Source organism: Lissotriton vulgaris, unplaced genomic scaffold (assembly GCF_964263255.1).
Source record: "Lissotriton vulgaris unplaced genomic scaffold, aLisVul1.2 SCAFFOLD_3786, whole genome shotgun sequence".
NCBI lineage: Eukaryota > Metazoa > Chordata > Amphibia > Caudata > Salamandridae > Lissotriton > Lissotriton vulgaris.
The window spans coordinates 10,211-28,770 of NW_028246031.1; the positions used below are offsets into that span (position 1 = coordinate 10,211).

Below are 18,560 nucleotides of genomic sequence, written 5' to 3' on the forward strand. Positions count from 1 at the left end.
CGATCCGGTTCCGTGTCTTCTCTGCTCCTCGCGGGAAGCAGACAGCAGGCAGCCTCCCTCCCCTCCCCCAAGCCAATTACAACACTGCAATGGCAGCTTTGTGATTGGTGGGGACGGCGCCCAGCCAGGCGCCTATGGGGAGGCCATTTTCTCCATGTAGGTTACATGCAGCCTACATGGAGAAAATGGCGGAGTGCGCATGACTGGTTTGGTTGGCTCCAGCGGGCCGACCAAACAGTCAGGTCCCGCAACATTGGGCTTGCCACTCCTCCCCTGTTGCTGGACCACCCACCAACCCGCCGCCCCCAACCAAACCCTTCTGCTTTCTCACAGTACGAGAAGCAGTACCATAAAATGTTTTTTATACCATTTCATATTATTGCTTCTCACACTGCGAGAAAGCAGTGGGGCGACGTTCCTCCTCCCACATGAAGGAGCCGCCCCTGGTGGTATGGAGGGAAGTCCAGAGATTGTACAGAGAAAGATGGAGTGCCGGAGGACTCCTACGTACAAAACAAGCATGAAGAGTGCTGAAGAGGAAAGAAATAAAATGTGTACTGAATATAAAAATAGAATAGTGCATATTTACAGATGTTAGTGGCATTCACCAGGGTGAATATAATGTATTTACTAAGATGTTTGCCAAGTGTTCTGAGACAAACGTGTCTCCAGAATGGGGTTCTAAAAACAACACACTCTCTTCCCTCTATGCACAACACTATAACATCCCCTGTGTTGTAGACAAGATGACTTTATTCAAATAGGTAAAACAACATCGATCCTCACTGCAATGAGCATGTTACATTGATCAAAGACTAATCACAGCATGATGGCTCACATTTTAAACATTTTTGGGTCAACTTCTTTCAGCGCCAATAAAAATGTAGTACAACATGGGTTTCCATCATAAGCTAATGATGATAAACCCTGACTATGTAAATTATTTCCATTTTGATTAATTACATTTTAATGTATGCTATTTGTAAATCCTGAAAATTTGGCAGTGATCCTGACCTTCTATACCAGTAGTGGACACCTTTGCTATAAGGTTTGGGAAGAGCAAAATGATCTCTATATTTCAAAATTGTATCCAATCCGGATTGTATCCCATCTGAAAATATTGGGCCATCTTTAACTTTATGAAGAGGTCATACAAAACAATGTTAAATATGCAAGGGCCTTGAATACCAGAAGACGTTAGGTAAACAATACCCTGCCTCTCCACCATAGGCAATCCGCGTTGTTGACCCAATTGAGGAAGGACCTCATGACCTGTGTCTTCGACTGAACCTCCACACCCAGACGGATCAGCAGCACCCCATCTACCCCTGCCCCTCCCTCTCAGCGCCATGAGACCCTCACGGATGAGTAGCCGCGCTATACAGACTCATGATTGAGTGATAGTCCACATAACTCAGATTGAGGAAAGGATATCAAAATAGAAAGAGTTATCTAATTATTTTAAATAATACTTTTTGTGAGTCTGAGTGGCTAGAAATTAGGAAAATGGTATAGGACCACTGAGAAGCATTTGTTCAATGCACAAAAAAATTCACTGCAATAAAAAAACTTGTTTTTCTCCGATTTTTTTTAACAATAAAAAAAGACAGAGTACAATTTGACAAAAAAGTGGTTACATCCGTTTCTGGTCGGCGAATGGCTGTAACAAGCACCATTTATTAGGAACGTTATGTCCATCACTAAGCTCCCTTTCTTTGAATAGACACAACTGTAAATTGCTAGAAAACATAAAAAAATACCTGACCTGTCCCATATACACTAGTGTCTATCGTGCCACTGGATATCCTATCCTTTGCCATCATTTCATTATGATGACAGGAAATTACATAAAGAATTTATTTACCCATTTTACAGAAGTGAAATAATTTTGAAATTAAGGTCTACATCTTAAACTTTTCACTATGCTGTATGTTTGAGGTATTAATTCATTTTCAGTAAATGACAGCTACTGCAGAAAGTGCACATTCTTGGCATTGAAGGCAACACAATTGAAGTTCATGTTTTTGTTGCCTCAATTGTTAGATAAAAATACCATCACCAAGTAAGGTAAACATTGTTCTTCCTATGTAAAATAATAATGAATCCATCATTAGCAAAAGAAATGCAGTGTGTAATCAATGACAACACACGAAATACTGTCTACTCCACGTCTTATTTTGGCATCAGTTCAGTCATGGCATCCGGTAGTTTTATGGGAGCGTGGAAGTACTTCCCAATAAGTGCTAGTGCACCAAAGCCGGAGTACACAGTTTTGAGAACAACACCCATTTCATTTGTTGGGTACATCAATGCTTCAGTGACAGCTATGCTGGTAAGTTGTCGCATTGTGGTAAGGCGCAAGTGTAACGCTAGGATGAAGCGAGGCACATGGCTTCGCAGGCCTCCTGAGTTTCAAAGCGGTTCGAGTTGCCTCCGCAGCCTCCATACCAGAACTGGTCACATTTTTTCTCCACTTTGTTGTAGGACCACTTCAGGCTGTACTCCTGACAACTTCCTTCATCTTGGGCCACAGCACATGCATCTGCAGAGATCAAGGACAGATATTATTTTATTATAATTTACTGTGAATGTAACCTTTGTATAATGCTGTTGTGTTAAATATTAACCATACAACACAATTTCATTTAGTAAGTGAGTAATCTTTATAAGATGCTTTTGTGTTAAATATGGAACATGCAAATACAACTAGATTAGTTGTACATTATTATATTTCATATCATATAATCATATATATTGATAAATCCTAATTTTACAGGTTGTTTTGTAAATTAATCACAGGAGAAGACGACCTATTGGTATTAATGAATATAACTGTCATATTTCCACAAAAAAATCTACTTTTGATATTTGTAAAACTTATTTATTAGTTTACATTTTAATACAGTCGTCCGCAACAAAGGCGCTAGATATTCTACACTGGCTACCAATTCACAAACGCGTCCTGTTCAAGGTCCTTATCATCACTTTTAGGGCCTTCCACTCTTCGGGCCCCCAATATCTTCAAACTGTTTTAGGGCACTATTTTCCCTCCCGAAGTTTAAGATCAGCAAATGCCAATCTGTTGAAAATACCTGCCTTCAGATTGGTGTCAAAGGGAGGAAAATCGCTCACAGTTTTAGGTTCAAAGGCATGGAATAAACTTCCCCCACAACTTCGCCAGATTATATCTGAGTCCCTGTTTAGGAAGTCACTAAAAACCTGGATCTTTGGTGCACCGGACACTCTCTGCAAAACTCTGATCTGTTCTCCCATCTTTACCGTTAGCAGTAAACCAGCTCTATTGTTTCCACCTTTGGTTTCTGTCTCAGCACCAAGATGCTCCTCGGAGTGACAGTCACGCTATATAAATATACCATTACATTACCTGAGTCAATTGCTACCCCACCATTTTTATTTACTCAGGATCTGTTAATGTTCTTTAAAATTGTTTCATTGGAACCTTTTATAATGACGTTTTCCATAGTAGGTGGATATATTTTGACCTAAATATTCAGTTCCATGCAGCAATATCAAATACAGCCCAATATGTAAGGGAATAATTATTCTGGGTACTTGTTGTGGAACATTGAAAATGGGTTAATTATAGTCATGACTTAATTAAGTCTGATCAGAGATGCTGGAAGATTCAAATTCTGATTTGAAAATATGTCCCCTGCAGGCAAAAAATCTGTCCCCTATTTTCTGCCATTATTTTTAAAAATTTCTTATCTAGGTTACCTTTAAAGCGCAGCAGTTCACCAAAAGGCATCATGATACTAGAACCTACAGTTCGAAAGACCCTAGACTAGTAATGAATGAGGCATATCTTAAGATGAAAAGCAAGGATAAACATGTCTGTAGCTTCTTCCTGAATTTAAATAGGGACGTTTGCTATCATTAGGGCTATCAGGAAGGTATACTAATGCTTAGCTGCAGCTACTAAAAATGCTTTAGTTTTAATGGAGCCTCGGCAGAACAGTTATCAAAAACAAGGTTCAGGGTAAAGGCAGCGATTAGGCCCATAGAACACAAACCACTGTGATAGAGGGGTAAGTTGTGGGTCTAATAGACCAAACAGAGAGTTTTAAATAAAAATGCTGATAAAATGGCTTCAGACCTCTTACAATTAAGGGGCATATTTATGAAGGTTTTGTGTGGCCCTTGCGCCATGCAATAGGGAGCAAGGGCGATGCAGAACCTAAGTCGGATTTATCAATGTAATCACTTTGCGTGGCCCTGCATGGCTTGATAAATCCAGAGTAACGCAATGCAGTGCAAATCGTTCAATTTCTGTGACCTTCAAACATGGGATTGAGAAGAGGTTCTCGATAGGAGAAATGCGACCAGTAAAATGGTATCGCAAAGTAATCTGACCAAGAGTCTGCATTAAGTAGTATTGCTGTACCTAAATTGCTTAATTAATAACAAAGGATATCTAGGGTGTGTCTGCCAATATGAGTGAAAACACAAGAATTCAATAAGTTAAAAAGTGCTAGCATCTCTCTAAAATTAATCTGTAGCACATTGGAGCTACATCAAAATTAATTTTAAATATTTCTATCCTACTCCAGCTAGCTACTATTTCCCCAAACTCTACTTATATTCAGGTCATGCCTTTTACATACTTAAAGCCAGTTTACTTGTATCTTTACATTAAGGGTTTATCTCCCTCATATAGTTACCCTATGCACAAACAGACAGGCACAACGTGTACTCAAGTACAGCCATGGCTTCACTCAGCCAAAGCAGCAAAGGCCATTTTATAGCTGGTGTCTTTAAAAATGTGCCGAAACTTTGTAGTAGAGAAACTCCTCACATTCTATTTTATTTTTCCAACTTCATTTAGGCAGTTAATGCTGTTCATTTTTGCTTACTTATTCTCCTACAGTCTACATGTTTTACTTTAATCAAAGCTCTGTAGGGAATCTTAACCTTGTTCAGTGCTACCGACTTTGAATAATAGATTTTTTAAACAGTGAATTTGTGCAAGTAGCTTTTCCAGCAAGGCAGTGAATACCTGTACAGGCTATTGGCACTAGAAGATCGATGCGGTCAAACCTAACGGATTATTCACTATTCATTTCTACCAAATTATTTTTATCAGGAAGACACAGGGAGATTTCACCATTTATCCATAAAAGGTTTGATTGTTGTAACACTAAGGGCATGCATTTTCTGAGTTATATATATCTACAGTTTGCATATAACCAGTTAATTATTTCCCCACATTTTCTATCATATTGAATCTCTGTCACCCATCTTTTTCAATTGTGTTGTTTGCATCTGTTTATGCTTGTGTGCAATAATGTGGGCCACCCAGTAGAATTCTGTAGTTTAGAATGTGATTCATTTAGCATATGTTTTACCCTTGTGTGGCTGGGGAAATATGCATTTTACCTGTGATTTAAGTTGGGCAATGGCAGGTTCCCTAGAGTTTGTATCCACTCAATATTTGGAAAGGATAGAAGGTTGTATCATTCAGATCCCTGCACTAAGACCACCAGACATATAATTCCAACCGGTGGAAATTGACTGCTCTCACAATATATCAAAAGCGTGGACAATTTATTCACTATAGTAAAGAATTTTACGCAAATCCCCATAGAAGGTCCTTTAACTTCAGGCCTTAATCACTTCCCTTTCTCAGATTACAATTCTTAGTCAGGATAAGCACAGACTATGCAAATTACTTCTGTCCGAATTCACAATGTAATGCTATCTCACCTAGCTGTCTTGGCTATCTGGCCTGGATTTAGCCATTGTGAACTGCCATTTAAGAAACCTATTTCAGAATGACAAATACTTGATCAGTTGGTAAGGTCAGGAGAAATGAAGTTTGCAAATATGTTTGCAGGCTGCAAAGGAATGAGAACAAGTCTATTCATGAATAGAACTGCTAGGGAAAGGAGAATGTGTAAAATGCTGCTGATCTGGTTGTTCCTATCTCGATGAATTAATCCACGACCAATTAACTACACATTTTTATAATACTTACCAGGTTTTTCTGGACCACCTCACCAGTCCTGTATCATAGTTAGCTATTGTGACAGGACCCATACAGTGAGCACTACGTTTGTTTATCTGTAGATGCTTCTAGAAATTGAGCACTAAGTTTGTTTATCTTTAGATGATTCTAGAATAACAATACCATATATGCCACATTTGTTCATTAGGTCATTAGAGAGGTGGCCAGATTTCAAATGGTGACACCTTTTTTGCACATTTATAGAAGTTTGTCTTGGTACTATTGGGCCAATTGCTTCATAATTGTTTTCATACATTGGCTGTTTTATGCGTCTTTTTATGGCAGTCAATATTTGGCTTCGAGTTAATGTACTGCAGCAATTATTTAACCAATTGTTTTGAGGCTGTTCATCCATTAATGTTCCATAAAATGATTTTCACTATTAATCTCTGCTAAACCAGCACATATTTTCTGTCATTTCTGAATTAGGTATATGCAGATTGACTGAAAGTCAAGATTTTGCAAACCTCTGTACTTTGAATCATTGGTTTCGAGCCGAGCTCGATCTGGCCTCTTTGAATTAGCCTCCAAGTCATCCTGGACTATTACTTGCCCTAGGTGCTGGTGAGTTATCACTCCAAGGAGCACTCTAGGCCACCACACCAGCATCTATCAAGTTACACTACTGTTCAGAAATCTTGCACTAAACCATGGGGCGTGATATCCTGCATATTCCTAAGCTTCTGTTCACTTCTCAAACAACCTTGGGTCATATTTGACATGCTGATAACTCATCAGTGGGACATTTTGCTTCTTACTGAACTATAGGTGCAGGACTCTTCTCATCCAGCCCTCCCCAACGAGATTCCCGCAACATATTAAATCTTAAACTTTAACAGACCATCCAAAGGTGGCGGGTGACTTTAATTTACAAGGACAGGCTGACACACAGATCCATTCAGACCGACCCCATACCGGGCTGTGAAAAACTGTTATCAACTCTGCCACACCCTTAGCTTCTTTACCTTTCTTACACTTAGGATGATCTTCCTTCTTTGTCAGCTGATAAACACTTTGTGGTAACATTTGCAATGGAGCTCCATGAACTAGCTTCTAAATTGTCGGTCTTAGGGCCTCTTTTAGATCTTGGCGGATGGACTACTGCGTCACAAATGGTAACTGATATCCCATCCGCTGATATCCCGTCCGCTGAAGTATCAGTTCCATAGGATATGGTGGGATTTATATTTCATGATCCAAAAGAGGTCCTCTGTGGCAGACATTGCATTTACACAATAATGTGTGATATGAAGAATTCAGTACATTTCTGATCTCTGCTTGTGTCCTTTCACATGATCTGTTATCTAGGTGAATGTTTCAATGTTATTCACCTGTTCCCTCTTTATTCTTGATTCTGAGACTAAGTGAAGTAGTCACATCAATGTCAGTTTGAATATTTTGAATAGCATTAGTTCCTTATGTCTAATCCATTTCGGTTGATTTACATTTTCATCTCTTATTAGTGTATTTACCCGTAGGCTCTTGTCACTGATTGGTCAGGAATATTGCTCAGGTGGACAAGAGTACCAAGCTCACAGTATGTCCTTCGCTACTTGAGATTTTCTGTTTCTGCTACCATTAGGTTTACCTAGGTTTGTACTCCTATTCAAAAGCATTGTACCGCTTTCTATAAGTGTGTTTTTCTACCTTTTTATTTAAAAACGGAGTCTAAGGTGGCCTTGATTAATTCATAGTTGAACTCTGTCCCTTGTGATTTCACTTGCCAAGAATCATAGTACAGCTACAATATAATGAATATAGAACAACTCAGCAAGTATCAAACTCTGAACTCTGGCAGACGATGAAACTTGACACCTATATGTAGGTTATATTAGCAGAATAACATCATTATGGACTTTGTTTTTCAATAAAGGCATAAGAATCCAAACACAAACTCATATGTCAACCATATGCATTAGGAAACAGATTGGTTTTCATCTGCATTATAATAAAACACTTTGTCATACAAGGGCACGTTTGGATAGATAATGCCTGATGTGTAGTTTTTAACAGGTTCTCAATCACAACGTGATGGTATGGCAGTCACTAAATCATATTCCCTTATTGACAAAGATTGGGGTTCATGCATCTATAACGCTGCATCCACACCCTTTCTCTGGGGCCTCTACTATAAGGGGTGGATGAATTTACTACAATTATATTTAGAATAGTAAATATATATTGGGGTCTCTCAATCATTGGGATAGATTGGAGAAGGCTCGGGACTGGGACCTGTGACACACTTCCGACCCTCAATCACTAATAGAACATCACTGCGGTTAAGTTTCACATAGGGAGTTGTCCCCTCGGAGATAAAGCGCACATGGTTTTCATCCTGCTGGTCAAGTTGGTGTGTCTTCGTGGTTCGATCAAGACAGTGGATGACATCATCAAAGTCATCGGTGTGATGACACTCCATTGGGAGGTGTATAGCAGACTTCAAAGGGAAAAATATTTCTCTAGAGAAATACCTATACTCCTTCCTGTTTAATTCAAGAGTGTTTGCAAACAATTCCTACAGTGGGGACATGGGCCCGATTTATGAAGCTTAGTGCTTGCGATTACTAAATTGCAAATATTTGCAATTCTCTATTTGGTAACTGCAAACAGTAATGTACGAAAGTGTGTTTTACACTTTCTGAGATTCCCAGTGGGTCTTAAATAGACCTACCTCATGAATATTAATGAGGTAGGTCTCAGTTTGAGACCCATTGAGAATCGCAAAAATCAAAGGGATGTTGATATGCTAGGGTCAGCAGACCACCATGTATGTGCCTCCTTTTAAAGAAAGCTTTTTTTTCCTTAAAGGAAAATGGGATGCATTTAAAAAAAAAGTAAGAAACGTTGTCTGTTTCATTTTCTAAGACTAGGCAGAGGTGTGTGGAACCACTGCCGGCTCTTCAAAAACATATATTTTTTCATTCTCAAATGGAAAGAGACCCCTTCCCTTTTGCGAATGGCTTACCACCCACTTCAATTTGGTTGTAAAATGCGAATTTCTGCAACCGTATTTCAGTTGCAAAACATTTGCACACACCAATGCAAATTAGTACTAGGAAGGGATGCCCTAAACACACCTCTTCCAAATACCGAATCACAATCCCAAATTGCGATTCCGTAACAGGTTACTGAATCACAATTTGGGTTTTGTACATTTGAAAAAGGCTTTTTGCTTTCACAAATGGCCTAATTCTGTGAATTGGACCGTTCGCAAACGCAATAAAGCGTTGTACATCTGGCCCATAGCTACTTCCTACATTTTAAAGAGGTACCTCATAAATATTTTCAGGGTAAAATGTTTTTGAATTCACAGGTTGTGGATGCCCAATGCATTTGGATGCCTGTTCGCTGACCCCTTTTCTTTCTCACCCAAACTCTAAATTTATGACACTGGTGTATTTGTCATATAAGGATACATGATATGTATTTGTCATATGGATTGTTGTTATATGTTTTCTAACATTTCATTTAGCACTGATCCTATGAATCAGGTTGTGGAATTTAGACCTGCAAATCGCCTTCCTTTGAAACGCTGGGTAACACTTGGGTTCATAAAAACACTTGTGTTGTCTCCTGAAAATTTGAATTGATCATTTCTAAATAGTTTCCACTGACTACATTGGCTTAACCAGGCTTTTTTGACTTGCATTGGACTTTGGAGAGCAACTTGCAAGAAAGTATTGTGTCTAAGAGTTTCACTAGATTTTAAGGTGTGTCTTTATTTATCCAGTTGATGTTTCCTCATTCTTTTCTGCTGGTTAACCCCTTAAGTGCTGCTGACGGCCAATGGTCGTCAGCAGCGCTACCTCCCCAGTGCTGCGCACGACCATTGAACGTCCATTCAGCACTAGTTCTAATGGACAGCGCAGCACTGGGGAGGAATGTGTAATAGCAGCTATGAGGTTAAAGGTAATCCAATGACCAAAACACACTACAGGATCTTCCAGCAACCATTTGTAAGTAATCATCTGGAATTCCCACCAGGGCTGGAGCATTCAAGAGAGCTAATTCTGTACTCAGGTCTTAAACATACCTTCGCTCAGTGCCATCTCTTCAACATTATCAGCAATTCCTGTTTATGAAAGTAAAACAAAAAAAATCAGTAAACAGCACGTTGTTGAAATGTCATTAAAATGACATACTTTTACATACAAAGCATAAGTGAATGAGCTAAAATGTTTGTTTTCTCTGTCACACACATACATATATAGACCCGAAACCAAAAGTAGTGAGCGATAATAGGTGAAAGTATTGAATTTAACACATCAATCCTAAAATGAGCTGTTCAAAAGACGGTGCAGATTTACACACAGTTGTTAAATAATGTGTCTGTTTGCAGAAACAGGATTAATAGATAAGTCAGATCAAAGCAAATGATTGACAAGCTTGGACCAATACATGAAGATTAGAAGCCTTTAAAAAGAATAAACTCAATAAAAATTAAGTAAATTCTCAAGGGGTTCAGAAGTTAAAAAACATTAAAAGCCATCCTGATAGAAATCAATGATAACAACTTTTACTTAAAATCAATGTAGCCTACACTTGTCATTAGTGTAGTCATTCAGAAGTATTGCTTTGGAGCCCACAAGGCCTGAGTGCCTTATTTTTTATTTATTTTTAAAACATATTTTATTGAAGGTTACCATCATACAGCATCATCATGAAACATAATACCCTCAATCGCCAAATACATCTTCATTTACACCCCAACATAATCAAGTATTAACCCCCCCTCCCTTCCCCAATGGTGTGGGCTTGTAACTTCAAAAGAATGTATCACTCAATGTGCAGTTGTCAGTGTCTGCTGCTCAACATAATATAAATTCTAGCTGTTAATTGTGCATTCCTAGTGCTCTAGCTTTCTTCATCTGCCCGTATGTCGGATAAGGCCTGTACTAAGGTGTCCCACGCCCTCGCGTGTTCTAGAGCCCTTTCCTGTCCGGAGCGGAGGGCCTGTCGCACCCGAATGGTGCCCTCGCTCCTTGCCCATTTACCAAGCTCCGTTCTCCTGCGCTTATATGATGGCCCTTCCTTTGACTTCCAATGCAGAGTGATTTCCCTCTTCGCTAATATAAGCCCTAAGTCAATAAATGTACTTGTTACTTTTGTTTTGGGTGTATGAGGGAACCAAAGCAGCACACACGAGGCTATATCGTAGGTCAGATCCCTGCTCGTGACTTCATTCAGAAGCGCCCCCACTTCTATCCAATAGGTCCCTATGCCTGGACAATCCCAGAGCATGTGTTCCAGTTCCACTCCTTCCGCCAAACATCTTGGGCAGGCTGCATCGTGTGCCTGGAAGTACCTCTAAATCTTCCCCGGTGTCAAGTAAGCCCTGTGTACAATGAAAAACTGTATCAGTTGAAGTCTCGCGTTTCGAGTACCCTTCCACGCCCTTCTGAGGACATGCCCCCATGCTGCGTCCGGTATCGGTCGACCTATCCCTGCTTCCCATTTCGATTTCAGAGCAGCCAATGGTTGTAGCCCTTCGTTCAGCATCCTGGAGTGAAGGCACGTAACCGATTTGAAGGTTCCTGCCGCCATTACTACGTATTGGCACGCCATTATAATTTTGGGTTCTGCTTGCCCCTCTCTCCAATGTCTCCGGATCACTGCTGTTACTGCAGCATGGATCAGGAAGTCCCCTCTCGGGAGATCATATCTCTCCCGTAGGGCTTGAAAAGATAGCAATGACCCCTCCTCGTACAGGTCCCCCACCATCTGGAGTCCCAAGTGCTCCCACTCCTCAAGGGCAGACCAGTCACTCCCATGGGGCAGCGCCGTCAGCATCCCCAGCGGGATCTCTGGTGCATAGGGATGCCTGACCCCCGCCCTGCGCTGGCTACGATGCCAACATGTCCTCAGTGTGCGCTCCTCTAGCGACAAATCCCCGGGGGGAATTGCTTGTTGTAGTACTATATAGGAGAGGACATGCCTTTGCATCCCGGTGCCTCTCATGTGGTCAGGGCCCCGAAACTCCATTGCAATCGCCTGCGTGAGCACCTGTAGCTGTGCCGCCAGATAATAAAGTTCAAAATCTGGAACTGCTAGTCCCCCCTCCAGTTTCGGGCGTATCAATTTGTCTAATGCTATTCGCTTCCGACCAGTACCCCACAAAAAGCCAATAACCATTGTCCTTAGTTCCTTAAATGTCCCCGGTGGGATCCAAACAGGGAGTGTCCGGAAGTAATAAAGCAGCCTCGGCAACGCCACCATTTTAAGTAGCGCTATTCTCCCCATTACTGATAGCGGGAGCGTGGACCAGAATGCTATGCTTCCTTTCAAGGCCCTTATGCAACGCCCTATGTCCCCCATCCAGGACATCCGTGGCAGCATGGTAAACGCGGACCGCAAGGTAAGTGAGGCACCTCGGTTCCCATTGTATCTCCCGGGGAAGAGCTGGAGCCACCTCACATGGCTGTATTGGAAGCAAGCATGTCTTACTCCAATTCACTCTGAGTCCTGATAGGTCTCCAAATCTAGTCAACAAAGAGGTCACCCCTTGTAGTGCCCCTTCCGTGTTCTCCAGGTACATTAGGAGGTCATCCACATATAACGATATGCGGTGTGGTATCGCATTCTGCCATAGCCCATCAAAACTCAATCCTAATCTCGCCTGCACCGCTAGAGGCTCTATCGCCAGCGCAAACAACAGTGGGGACAGGGCGCATCCCTGTCTCGTCCCCCTCTGCACCGGGTATTGGGTAGATATCAATTTCGCTAGCCTCACCCTCGCCACTGACGACGAATACAATATGTTGACCCAGTCCCCAAACAGCGCACCCAGGGAGAACCGCTCCAGTACTTTATAGAGGTATGTCCACTCTAAGCTATCAAAAGCTTTATCTATGTCCACGGAAAGGACCGCCGGCGTGTCGAGGTCATGATGATCAGTATCCTTGATCCTCATGAGCCGTCGTATATTCGAAGAAGTGTTTCTAGTGGGGATAAATCCGGCCTGGTCAGGGTGCACTAGGGAGGTCATGTGAGGTAACAATCGGGTCGCCAGTATCCTGCTCAGGATCTTATAATCCGTCGTCAGCATAGACAGCGGTCTATAAAATGTTACGTCTTCCCCGTTCCGACCTGGTTTCAAAAGAGGGATGATCAATGCCTCGCGCTTAGAAGGTGGCAACTGACCCAACTCCTTGGCCTCCATGTACACTGCGAGGAGACGAGGAGCCAGCAGGTCAACATAGTATGCATAGAATTCTACCAGTAGGCCATCTACTCCCGGAGTTTTGTTCCGAGCTATGCGCTTGATGGCGCTGCGGATCTCGTCTATCGTAATATCTCGTCCCAGTATTTTAGCCTGTTCCTCTTCTAAGCCTGGAAGCTGGAACTCCTCCAAATACTCATCTATTGCTTTGTCCTCTACAGTTAAGCCACAACGATATAATTGCTCATAGTAGCCCATGAACCGTGCCATGATCTCACGTTGGGTGTACACCATGGTTCCTGTACTTGTTGCCATGGCCAGCACTGGGCAACCTCTCGGTGCCGGATCGGCTAGCCATGCCAGCAGCGATCCAGCCTTATCTCCTTCTGCATGTACTTTCGCCATATAAATTTTATAATCAAAACTGCGCAATCTCTCTACTTCTTTCGCTGCCTGTTCTTTGGCTTCTAGCAGTCGGGTGTGTAAGGCCGGCCGCTCTGGCCGCTGTTGCTCTAGTTCCCTCAGTTTCTCCTCGGCCTGTCCTACCTCCGTTAGCAACACGTTTCGTATTCCCGTATATTTACTGATACATAATCCACGCACCACCACCTTGAAAGCGTCCCCCTCCACTGCTCTGGAAGACGCTGTTCCCTCATTTTCAGCGAAATACTGTTGTATGCCCTCCTTTATCGCTGTCCGGTAGACCTGGTCTTCCAGCGTTTCCGGGCGCATGCGCCCTGTTGGAATGGACGATCTGGCCATTTCCCAAGTAATGGTCATCAACAGCGGATTGTGGTCGGATATGGTCCTGGCCAAATATTCTGATCGTCCCACCATTGTGGTCAGTGATCGAGAGCACAGGATTGCACCAATGCGGACGTGTAGCTCATGCAGGGCCGAAAAAAAGGAGTAGTCCCTATCCCCTGGGTGCTGATTACGCCAAAAATCGACTAAGCCCCATCTTTCCTGCCAGTTCAGTCTGCTCTTTGTGAGCAGGCGCACCGGTGAGTCCGCCAGTAGAGGGTGTGACCTGTCCAGTTCAACATCTGTAATAGAGTTTAAATCCCCCCTGCTAGTATCGGATTAATCAAATAGTGTGTCAGGGCACCCGACAAGTGCTCAAAGAAATGTGCCTGATCTGCATATATGCTGCAGAGAGTGATGTCCCTCCCATGTAATCGTCCCTCCACTGCCACATACCTGCCCTCCGTTCCACAACATGTTGCAAGGTTTGAAAAGGGATCCCAGCTCGCACCCAAATCAGTGTTCCCCTAGCAAATGCTGAGTACGACGTACAGAAGACCTGACCCCTCCATCTACGTTGCAACGCCTGCCCCTCCGCCTTGGTAAGATGAGTTTCCTGTAGGAAGGCTATCTGGACTCCCCGCCTGAGCAAATATGCATGGACTCTGTGGGGTCTCGTCATAGTGTGTCATCCTCGCACATTCCAGGAAATGCAGACCATTTCAGGTAACGTCCCCATCAGTAATGAGCCACTGCCCCTGACTATTTCCAGGTATCCGCCCACACCAAAGGCGCCCAACTGCAGAACAACATCCCCAACCCCCTCCCCTGTCCACCCCCTAGTACAGGACCCAATATCTGTCTATCATTCCCCATCCAAACTCAAAGAAACAACCAAAACACTCAAACATATCCTGCAGTAGTCACTGCAGGTTCGCCTTAAGGGCGAGTGCGGTGTGACTCTGGCCCGGCATACACAGATTGCTATTTAAACAATGGAGCTGGAGCACTCACGTTTAGATGAGCAGGCCTCGAGGCATTCTCTTTCAGTGCTGAATCTGTTTGCATTCCCATCGCAGCCTCCATACCAGAATTGGGAGCATGCATCAACCGCCTGGATGTAATACCACATGCGCTGGTAGTCCTTGCAACCCGTGCCCTGCTGCACATCTAAGAGACAATGACCTGCAACTAAAACAGACTCAGGGATTAGATCATGTGCTGTCCTGAGTGACTTCAACTTTCCTGAGATGTGTTCAATAGTGCTCCTCTGAGGTCATATCGATGGGCACTACCAGAATATTAAAATTTTCATATCGACCTAAAATATTATTGACTCTGTGGCTGTATTACAAATAAAGCACGCTGTCCCACTCTGCCACGGTGCTCCTTTAGCTGAGTGCAAATCAGGACTTTGAGCCCTATTAGAGTTAAATGTGCTGTGCCTACTGCAGTCACAAACTCGCACCTGCAAAAGGGACCGTGCCAGCTGCGTAACAACAGCCCCTGTGGTGCGGGAGTGCCCGTGCTCGGTGCTCCAGGGGCCCCAGTCGGCCAATGTGCACGGGCAGCAGCTGAGAGCTCCTGACAGGTTCTGAGCATGGGGTCCCCCTCCATGCACTTTGTAGGGGCCCCCCCTAGAATTTTGTTACGCCACTGGACCATGCATTAGTGAACGGGGGACTGGCAGTTTCAAGCCGGTCTGCTTTCCACTGAGGTGACAGACCCACCCTAACCTTTAAAGCGAACCAGGGAACCCTTATAGGCAGGAGCAGTGAATTACTGCATCTGTCTGTAAGAAATGACTTTGGTTGTCACAGTGGCTGAGCTCTACATATCTGTGGAGCACAGTCCGTAGGACTCCTGTCCCTCTCTTTGCCTCTGTGCCATTCCTTGTCCATGCCTGTAATATGGCATGTGCGTAAAGTCAAATGAATCCCTAATTTTCATGTGGGTGTGAGGACCCCCCTTGAGACAGAGTCAGTTCACATTTAATACCAGCAAGCTAATGAAGACAATATTGGCACCAATATGAAAGGCCACACTACTGAAGCATTCTTCAGTAAATTAATTGGGATTCCATTAGACATAAATATTTTGGGCTTCTGACATCAAAGAGTGGTTTATGGGCGTGGGAAATTAATTAAAAGTACTGTTGTACCACTCATTTTGCAGATGGTAGTATAGTTTTGCATGTGATGGGCACAAAAGGCAGTCCCAGACCAGATTTTTTTATGGTTATCATTTCTGTGGGGATTTGTTTACTCAATTTGAGCAATGGACTATTTCGGTGACTTTAACAAATGTGTAACAACTTTAGCAACATCTTTGAAAGGTTATTGGATTTTATAGCAGAACAATAAAGACAAAAGCAAAATAAGCACATGTAGGTGAAAATACAATGTTCCCTGTATGTAAATGAGATACCAAAATTCATCCGTGACCATCCCATACAAATCTTACGTAAGCTCTGTAATGGTCAATTAGTCCATGGAGTCTGGCACATTTTGATCATAGTGTGTCATTGAAAAGAGATCAATAAAAATGAACCTTACATAATACAACAACATGTTACAACATAAATGAAATAAATAAATAAGCAGGAAAATAATAATAATACAATATAAGTGACCGCCTATGGGTGCATATCGCTAAACTAATTCCTGATAAGAGAATGTGATGGATCATAACTGTAGCTTGCACTAGACAGGTTGGAGACTGTGTTCTATAGTGGTGTTGTAATCTATGTTTCTTTTAACACTATAAATGTTATCATGAGCTCTCTAATGCATGGAATAAGGTTGAAGGGTGCAGCACCCTCTTTTATTGTATTTTTTGGTAAATGTTCAAATGATCCAGGATTTTCACAATTTGCTTGATTGGTTCATGTTTTTACTTCAGAATCAAACCTTAGATATAATCAAGCTTCTCCTCAATGAAGCTTAGGTGTTTTTTGTTCTTGTTTATATACTTTTAGTTTTTTCAAGTCAAAACAAATAATATGAGTCAGTTTGAATATCATGGTTTAGGGGGAAAATTGTCAGTAACCGTTATAGCAGTCCTGCATGCAGCAGCACGCTTGGCCATGAAAAACTGTACATTTCACCATATCACCCGACTGCTCGCTTGCATAAAATGGCCAACTGGCGATGTAAGAAGCTTCTTCAAAATGGCATGGCTGGCTTACAAATCTGTCTACTTAGCGTGTTAGCATGCCTTGCCAAAAGACTGACGACCTCTGCTGGCTCTCTGAAACTTATTAGCAAATGAAATCCCAGTTTAACAATCCCCTGGTTCCAGAGAAAGCTCACATATGCCAGAGCCTTCTCAGTGACCGCTCCAAAATGTTTGGGATTCTCTAACTACACAAATAAGACTAGCGTTCCTTTTAAGCACTTAGTGAAAGACCGCCTACTGACCATCCCTGGATCTCCTCAGCACCCCCCTCACACTGTAATGACTGATTTGTGATTTCCTTCATTTGTTTCTCCTATCTCATTGTTAAATCTCTATATCATTCTTCAATCTGCCAATCCAACCTTCACCACTATGCCGAGTCTACCCTCTTTCTCCTATCTTGTATGAATACACAGGAGTGTTAACCCGTCAACCTTGTTGGGATTGGGGTAAAGAGCTATATAAACAAAACAGGATACAACTGGTATGGTTAGAAGGCAGTTAGTGAGGATATAAATACAGCATTATCCAAGGAGGAACAAGGAGACTCTGAATGATTGTCATGTGTGCTCAAGGCATCATTTTACTCAACATTTTATCAAAAAAGTGGGCAAGTACAATTTACAGTTAATATCAGCACTGCAATTTGCAATTCAAGAATAACAACCCGAGGTAGTACAAGGTGCACGAGTGAAAAGGTGAATAGCACTACGGCGACACAAGTGACAGAGTGATCAGCATGGGCGGCGCAAAGTTTTTTTTATCTAAAGATTATTTGCACTATTATTACCCCTGCATCGTTTACACTGCACTAACATTTTATTGCATTAAAATTACAATTGGACAGTGCACATACAATATGTAAATTAATTCTTTGCTTTGGGTTTTTATTTAACCTTACAACTGTGTTCCTCTACCATCCAAAGGATATTTTGATTAGGAGCCTTTGCTCCAATGTATAATTTTATAATAGGTGGTCTTCAATTGCACACCGATGACAGAATGGACACATTGCTAGATTTCTTTAGTGCAGTGGTTCCCAAAGATTTGACTCCTGAGGACCCCAGTAAGTCGCTAATGGAAGCCGGGGACCCCCAAGCAATTTGTACTATTTAAATTTCAAACATTAAAACAGAAGTCTGTGAAAAATACACAAACTAGTGCATACCAAACAAATACTCAAATAGTTAAAGATTTGATTATTTTATATTGAAAAAATTTGCAACAATCTAAAGATTTAAATGGGAAGGTTGGTGCTGCACCTCGGCGCCTAACTTTTGAATGTTTGCTTTTATTTTGCGGTATGAGGCTCCTGCTTATGCCAAGGCCGTACTGGAAACCCAAAGCAGCCCTGGCAAATGTTGTCAGAACAGTGCGCACCAGGTGTAGCGAGTGAGCCTGACCACTACAAAGGGAGCTTTTGGGAGGGGGGGGGGGGTTAGGGGGATATTCCCC

At 42.3% G+C, this 18,560-nt stretch overlaps 1 protein-coding gene across 1 annotated transcript in view; it reads right to left on the reverse strand.

Moving 5' to 3' along the window:
* Positions 1 to 733: 733 nt before the first annotated feature.
* LOC147666164 (collagen alpha-6(VI) chain-like) overlaps positions 734 to 18,560 on the reverse strand; it is a 72,523-nt gene continuing 54,696 nt past the window's right edge. Inside the window, exons 6-8 of the mRNA XM_086949252.1 lie at positions 14,943 to 15,119; positions 10,059 to 10,097; positions 734 to 2,542 (exon numbers count right to left, since the gene is read on the reverse strand). Coding sequence (XP_086805378.1) covers positions 2,370 to 2,542; positions 10,059 to 10,097; positions 14,943 to 15,119 — 389 coding nt within the window. The 3' untranslated portion in view covers positions 734 to 2,369. The remainder of the gene's footprint in view (positions 2,543 to 10,058; positions 10,098 to 14,942; positions 15,120 to 18,560) is intronic.